Here is a 7,744-nt window from a genome sequence, read left to right on the forward strand (position 1 = left end):
TACACATCCACATTTTTACATAATACCATATTAATGACTGTTGTATTCTGCAACAGAGGCTGCTGGAATTTCTCAGCATACATGAATGATGATCTTCAATATTTGCTTCATTGCTACACATGGAATAAGCAGGACTCCAGCAGAAACAATTGCTTTCCTCTGGGTCATGTTACCAAGATGAAAAAGTAACTGGTTAATGGCCCACGCTTTAAGACTAGAAGTATGTGAGGATGTGGGCAGGGCAAACATCAGTTAGCCTCATGTTTAAGTCAGCAATGTGCTATTGTGATAAAAAGACCCAACAATTTTAAGGAAGGAAAAGTTTAATTGGATTTATTTTTTCAGTGTTTTAGTCCATGGTTGGTGGCTTCCTCAGATCTGGGCTCTAGATGAGGCAAAATATCATAGTGGGAGAGTATGGCAAAGGGAAGAATATTGACACACGGTAACTAGAAATAAGAGAGAGCTTCACTCACCAAGGAAAAATTATAAATCCCAAATTGTATCCCAAAGGACCAAAATCCTTAAGTCATACATTGCCTGCCTATATTTACCACCCAGTTAGTGTTTAAGAGTGAACCGATCTTCTGATTAGGTTACAAAAATGATCTTCTTTGGCAATTGAAAACAAGCAGCCTTTTCATTGATGAGGGAAAAAAATGTGTTCCTCTGCATGAATCAGGCAGACAAGGCATATATGTCTGGCAAGAATCCAGATTCTTGTTATCAGTGAACACCAGAAATCACCATCTAGGTGATGGGGCTACAAATGCTAAATGGCCTGGGGCCAGGGCCCCAAAAGACCATCCATCATGCAAAACTTATAACCCAATGTGCATGACAACAACCAGCCTTTAAATTTACCTACATTATCAAAAAAGTTGGAGTGTGAATATTAATACAGGTCTCTCACCTGACTTAGAGACATAAAATCTCATACATACATTTTTACTCTCTTTACTCCCACCTTAGATGCCACTATATGTAGGCAGTCCACTGTATATTTTGTGTACCTATGTCTGAGAAATACGGGAATCCTTGACGACCACAAAAAGAAGATAAAGTTGCAAGCCTGATTAAAATCCTCAAGATGTGTGGATGCTTTCAACAGAATAGAAAATATTGTTATTCTTCAGCACGACATTTGAAAGAGCGCACACGCAAAATAAATCAGAGGATACGCGCCCAAAAGGAAAATGTCATCAGTAATAAATGACCCTTATGAGATAAATAAACATTATAAATACATTTTTTAAGCTGTGATTGGTCGGGAAGAGTTTGCAGGACTGTGTTAATAAACACAGATTACAGAGTTTTACATGGAAAGCCCTGAATCATGTAGGAAAATAGGATCTGAAAGGGCACATAAATAGCAGGGCCCCAGGGTAATTCAGTGGGCCACAAAACTTACTGTGTACAAATGGCCTTACATCCCTGTTTGTACCCTTAGTTAACCAATGCTAACAATAAGTGTAGAGAAGGTAGACAACAACAGAATCAGAAAATAGGTGGTGAAGCTAGGTGAGGGCACTCCAACTCCCGAACACCATGGCAATCTCCATAAAATGGCCCAAGGGAACACTATAGCATCCGAATGTCCACCACCAAAGAACATAAGCTTCACATGCCTCATGAACCATTCACAGGAAAGAAATTCATGTGAAATTTCAAATTCTTTGCTCAGATGCTTCTAACAACTTTGTCTCCCTTGCCTGCTCCCTCTCTTACTCCCACCTTAACATCTGAATCATTCATCCTTCCTTCCAACCAACCCCCCCCCCCATCCCCCAGTACTCTGATCACAGCAGGGCACAAACAGACTCATTCTGGTTCCTGAACTTTTCCTCTCAGAGCAGGTCTAAACTCCGGCCATTTTTCGTGGTCACCAGGGTCACCAGGGTCACCAGGGCATTTAGGCATTGCCGCCTGGGCCAAAGGCAACACAGGTGCCCCATTCTGGCCAAGACATTCCCACAGGCCACAACTACCAACGGCCATTCATTGCAGCCAGTCCTGACATGAATTATCACAGAAAGGGGATGAAGACAAAGGCAGAGCTGAGCTGTGCACATGCCCAGGGTGATGTCCTTGGAAACTTAAGCCCCTGGAAAGGGTGCTACTCCATCCCAAAGGCCTTAGGGCTCTGCTTCCACAGCAGCTAGGACTCCCTTTCCCTTTGCTGCCCTGTGCACTCACATAACTGTGGGGCAAAGAAGGCAGGTTGAGAGAGCCCACAGGCCCCTGGCCTTAACCAAAGCTCCCGGGGCCACAGTGACTCCGTATTTGGGGAACACTGGTAATCTCGTTTCCTGAAGGCTATGGCAATGTAAGCCTTTGTCTCTGCAATGCAGTTGCCCTTTGGGAATTCCAGTCCTGCCAGCAGAAGACTTGCCTCTGCTTCCAGCGTCCAGCACCTGAAGGTTTCCCTCACGGGTGAAGTAGGTTGCCTAACAAACAACAGGCTGCTAGGGCAAAGAGCACAGAAAGCCCTACCTGGGATCAGGGAGCAAGGCGAAATAGACAAAGGCGACGCTGGCCTAACAAGCTGGGCCACCAGGGCACAGCTGCCAGCTGTGGAGGAACCCAAGAGGAGACATTTGGCATGGGAAAGCCCTGAAGCCGCTTGCCAATTGGGCCCCAAAGGCGACGGAAATGGTGTGCCTACGCAAGGTGGCTGGGGACAAAGCGGCGGCTGACGTCACATAGCCCAGCGGGAGGCGCCCCAGCAGGCGGCGGCGTGGGGGGGGGTTGACGCTAAATTCCTTCCGGCGCAAAGGCCTCCGGCTGCGGGCGAGTGGGTGGGTGAGCGCCAGCTAGTAGGCTTAGCAGATTGCAACTGGGCCTTGCTGCTGCCGCCTGGTCGGTGTGGACCATCTCCAGCAGCGCTTGGGGCCACATGGCTAGTGAAGCAGGGGGCGGGGAAAGGGAGACAGCGCCAGATCCCAGAGACCAGGATGGCCCAGTTAACTGCCGCCAGGAGGGGGCGTTCAGGGGGTCTGTCGGGGAGGAGAGCCCTGTAGTGAACTGGGCCTCATGGATGGTGCCTGCCGGCACGTGTGAAGCGGCCGCGCTGGGCCCTCTGGAGGCCCAGCCAGACCCCGAGGCCTTCTCGTGGATAGAGGGGGCATCTCCCGCCGGAGGGGCGGTTCCTATGCTGCTGGATGTGGTGGAGGTCGTGGAGATAGAGACCCAGGACCAGCAGGAGGAATCCGAAGTACCTCCAGAGGAGAATTGGCTGGTACTGACAGCGCGGGCCTCCAGGAAGAGGCTCTCCCCGATGCAGGAGCTCGCGGTCCTTCAGTGGGAGCTCAGAGCTACGACAGCCCGCGGTAGTCGCTCCTATGCTCGGCTGAGGCGGAAGCTGGCCCGAAGGCGGGGATCTTATCTTGACCGCCGAAGGGCTATCATCGACAGCATCCCTGGCTTCTGGGCCAAAGCGGTATCCTTCTCTAGCTCACGCTGTGGGGCTTTCCTTAGGTCTGGGCTGGGGGTGTGGCCTTTGGAATTGTCCAACTGGGAAGGCTCTGTGGAAATGGCATAGGAGGGCTGGGACTCGGGCACACCAGGAAAGGATGCGACTGAGAGCCGTAAGAGAGCATTGTCGGTGAAAATCGCCTAGTGATTTATGACTCTGCTGGCAGGCATCACTAGGGCTAAGGCCTGAGAGTCTAGGACCACAGCAAAAAGCTGGCCCAACACAGTGGTAGGCTCTACTCAGCGATGCACCAATGCACCACCATCGAGCAGCATCTTGTCCTACGGAGAAGTCTACATTCTTACTCCTGGTGATAGTGGAATTCCAAAAGCCCGGAGTCTGGAGACTCTTTGTCTGTGGCGCAGATACAGTTCTCAGGTTGCCTCGGCGCCTGCTCTGTTGGCAGCCAGGCCCTCGGTCCGGTGCCATATGGCTTCAATGGCCCCGGCCATGGTTCGGCTTGGTGGTGGTGCAGGGCGCCAGCTGTGTACAGCAGACCACAATGCCAACAACTGCAGTCTGTGTGCAGATGCAAGGAGCTGTCCCTGAACCCCCTCGGACCCCTTTGGTGGCTCTGAAGATGGTGAGCAGTGCCACTGCAGCACACAGGGATCTGGGCTGAGTTCTGGGCCCCTCCCTGAAAACACCCATTGATCACACGGTGTGTAGGCAGACCACAGGCCCTCTGAGGAATGCCTGGGGCCTGTACTGGGTCAGACCCGTACAAAGGCCCAGCTCCCAAGTCAGGTCCTACACAGCTCTCGGTGTTGGTGCTCTTCCTGCTGGCTCTGGGGCATCTGGCTCTCCCATCACAGTAAATGAGAGCTCCTTGACCCAAAGCAGATGGGGTACCACCCCCAGTTGTCAGCTATCATCACCCACCAAGACAAAGACCTGCTTGGCTACGTGTCCAATTTAGAGGTCAGCCTGAGTCCTTCTGACAGCGGGTCGTCAGGGCATGGATTCCCCTCAACTCTGTATCAACAGCTCTGTTCTTGCCTTCCTCCCCTGCCTGGCAGGTGGAGGATGTGAGCCCTGCCAAGAATCGCTGTAGCATGAAGTTCTCCTTTCGGCACAACCCCTACTTCCGCAACGAGGTCATCACCAAGGAGTATCTGGTTGGCATCACAGGTAGGAGGGCTCTCCCTATGTGGGGTCAAGGTAGAGTCTGGAGCCTGTCCTCCTGGGGAACATTATGCTGCCTGATGTGTCTGGCCACCCACAGGGTATAAGGAGACTCATTCAACGGGGGTCCAGTGGTACTGGGATTGTGTAGATGAACCCACCAGCAGCTTTGTGGATGCCAGGAGCCTGACCTTCTTCGACTGGCTGGCCACCCGACACTGCCCAGGCTCCAACAGGATTGCTGAGGTAAGCAGCACTGCGTGTCATCCATCCCCTAGAGAACTGAGAACCCAGTGGGAAATGGGGTGTGGACCTGGACCAGACCTTTCCCACTTGTGCTGCCAGATCATCATGGAGGACCTGTGGCTCAACCCCTTACCCTACTACCTGGGGGTGGATGACCCAGACAGAGAGAAGCTGCAGAAGGCCAGGTGAGAGACCAGGGGTTGGGGGGACAACTTGTTGAGAGGCAAACTTGTTGGGGGCCCTGTGTCAGAAATGTACAAACCACCACTGCTTTGGCCCAGGGGACTGGAGCCTCAGTGGCAGCAGCCCAGGACAAGCTGGGAGTATAGCCCTGGGCTGCTGCTGGCTTCCTGAGGGTGGCTGAGCCATCCTGGGGGCCATCAGTGAGGCTGAAGGCCTGACCATCGGTTGACATGGAAGAGCTTTCATGTGGGTCCCACAAAGCCCTCACTCATCCTGGCCACGGGATTCCACAGGTCCTGCTCAGAGGGCTCAGCCTTGCTCCTTCCTCACCTGAAGGCATCCACCAGGGCCCCTACCAATAATCGCACAGGCTCAGCGATTGCTTTGGCAAAAGAGGGCAGAAGCTGGGAGCAGCTGCGGGGAGAAGAAGGGAGGTCTGACATTAGGCTAGCAGAGCTGGACCAGGGAAGCCATCCCAGTATCAACACAGGCCTTTCAAAAGGTGCAGAGGTGCTGTGGCATTCCTCACTGTCTCCTACCTGCATGGGCACTGCCCCTGCAAGCATTTTGGTTCCCTCTCTGCACAGGAGTGGTGACCCTGGCTGCCCACGAGAGGAGGATGCAGCCCCATGGCTTGGCTGACCTCCTTCATGACCTGTGCAAACTCGGGCCCACAAGAGGTGAAATCATCTCCGTGATTCTTTACCACGCGACACACAGTGGAGGGGTTGCAGGATCCACACCCTCAGGGGACAGGTCCTCGAACAAGTGATCCAGTTTGGATGGGCAAATAAACACTCTTGGAGGCTGTCATTTTCCCCTGTCTCTTCTGAAGTGGTGGGTAGGACAGTGCCCCCACACAGTGCCTCTGGTTTTCCATCCTGGGATGCCAGGGTTGCACTGGGTGAGGAGGATGTGATGCTGAATCTGCATTCGCAGGGCCCTGGAGTAGGCAATGCTATCAGGTTAAATCTGATTTCAGGCCTGTGGCCTCAAATCTCCTGGACATAGAGCCATTCTGATGGTGGAGTGGGCATGGGGCATTTGCTCTGGTGTCTCTAAGAGCAACAAGTCTTGGCTGCAAATGATGGGGTCAGGGGTGGTGGCTTGGGCTGAAACACAATCACCCATTAGCTGATATTCCTTGGCCTGGAAGACTGGTACTAATTTGTTCTCCCAAGTCAATCCCTCACTCAGTCTTGAAACCACATGTCATATAAAGCATGGGATAGAGAAGGGAAATAGCTTCTGAACCCAAAACTTTTGGCTTGATCAGCTGCTACCAGGATTAGTTGACCCAGGTGCAGATTGGGTAGCAGCTCAGCCACAGCAATCCTAATGTATAATAGAGTTGTTCAGTAAATATCTATATAATTTCTTGTGAATATCACTAAAGGCAATTCCATGATTGTTGCCTTCCCTATTTAATTATGGTACTACCTTCTATATTATGGAGGAACTTCTAGCTTTTACTTTTTAGCAATCATGATTTCTGCTGAGTAAAACATTATGGAATAAAAGATCTCAAGAAGGGGACATTGGAAAGTAAGAAAATCACAGAGGGAAAGACATTTTTAAGCAAAGTTGGGGCCAGGTGGGACACCATGTTTGGAATGAGAAATAATGGTATAAAAATAGTTGAAATGTTTATTATATGTGGTCTCAATCAGGAATTTAATAGCAGCAGCTTTGTAAAATATTCAAGGATAATGAATTATTAAAAGGCATCTTTGTTTAGTAAAAAGAGAATGTGAAATATCTCATGATGCTCCTGCTTTACAGTGTAAGGAACATCCTGGGGCCAGAAATCACATTGTACCAGAAGGTCTGAAAGTATTGATTTCATCAAGCCTGTTCACAGAACCGTCCTTTGGCAAGAAATGTTTTCCCACACTTGGCCATTGCTATACCTTGGGATCAGTCAGTAAACAAAGCTCACTTACTCCCCACATCTCCCTGCTTTTTTATATTATAACTGCAACTAATGCATATCTTCTTAGAGGTGTTGATATCTGACAAGCTTCCAGCTGACTGTAAGAAAACCACACAGAATCAAGAATAAGAAAACAAGCCCTTGACAAACCATGTAATGTTTCCGCATATTCAAAGGATTGAAATCATTTAGGTCATCCGAAAGCTTTTCTGTAATACTGGAGATAACATAGGACTGCAACTTTCCTGCATAGCTTGGATGTTTGATGTACTTGCAAGAGATCTAGATTAACCCTTTTATGATTCCAAAATCAAAATAGTTACACCTTTATCTTTTTCCAGTCACACTGAGAATTATTGTTTGGAAGACTTTATACAAACTGATAAGAACATAACTGTGTCTGACTTAAAACTTTTTATCTGATCACCCAAGCCCATTACATCAGCTTCGAAAGTATTTAACTTAGCTTCAAGTTTACTATTAACAGCCTTTTAAAAATATTTTTTTAAAATTGTAGTTAGACTCAATACCTTTTTTCCATTTTTATAATGCACTGAGGATCAAATCCAGGGCTCCACACGCACTAGGAAGTGATGTACCACTGAACCACAATCCCAGCCCCCTCAGCAGCCTCTTAATGTCAGAAGGCTCTTGAAGCATTTTGTGTCAAAGTGTTTATTATGAGTACTATTTACCCAGTTTCTCCAAAATTAATTTTTCTTGATAATCAGCTACTATACTCCCAGCTTTGATTAAGGGAATTCATACTGGTTCAAGAAGAA

General features: G+C 49.3%; 1 protein-coding gene across 2 annotated transcripts; it reads left to right on the forward strand.

Annotated features, from left to right (window-relative positions):
- The first annotated feature begins 2,782 nt into the window (after positions 1-2,782).
- LOC144372020 (testis-specific Y-encoded protein 1-like) lies at positions 2,783-5,829 on the forward strand. Of its 2 annotated transcripts, XM_078035443.1 has the most exons (6): positions 2,783-3,439; positions 4,319-4,396; positions 4,495-4,606; positions 4,701-4,846; positions 4,946-5,031; positions 5,617-5,829. In XM_078035443.1, exons 1-6 carry the CDS (start codon positions 2,897-2,899, stop codon positions 5,669-5,671), a joined length of 1,020 nt encoding a protein of 339 aa, XP_077891569.1. In that variant the 5' UTR covers positions 2,783-2,896; the 3' UTR covers positions 5,672-5,829. The 2 variants fall into 2 exon arrangements, with proteins under 2 accessions (XP_077891569.1, XP_077891570.1); XM_078035444.1 differs by lacking the exon at positions 4,319-4,396.
- The last annotated feature ends 1,915 nt before the right edge of the window (positions 5,830-7,744 follow it).

The sequence above is a fragment of the Ictidomys tridecemlineatus genome, chromosome Y (genome assembly GCF_052094955.1).
Source record: "Ictidomys tridecemlineatus isolate mIctTri1 chromosome Y, mIctTri1.hap1, whole genome shotgun sequence".
Lineage (NCBI taxonomy): Eukaryota > Metazoa > Chordata > Mammalia > Rodentia > Sciuridae > Ictidomys > Ictidomys tridecemlineatus.

What these genes read in the sequence shown, in the direction of transcription:
- LOC144372020 (XM_078035443.1), top strand. Translation starts at nt 2,897, where the DNA reads ATGGCTAGTGAAGCAGGGGGCGGGGAAAGGGAGACAGCGCCAGATCCC. An exon ending in GTATCTGGTTGGCATCACAG is followed by an intron (nt 4,607 to 4,700) that starts GTAGGAGGGCTC and finishes GGCCACCCACAG; the next exon opens with GGTATAAGGAGACTCATTCA. An exon ending in GCTCCAACAGGATTGCTGAG is followed by an intron (nt 4,847 to 4,945) that starts GTAAGCAGCACT and finishes TTGTGCTGCCAG; the next exon opens with ATCATCATGGAGGACCTGTG.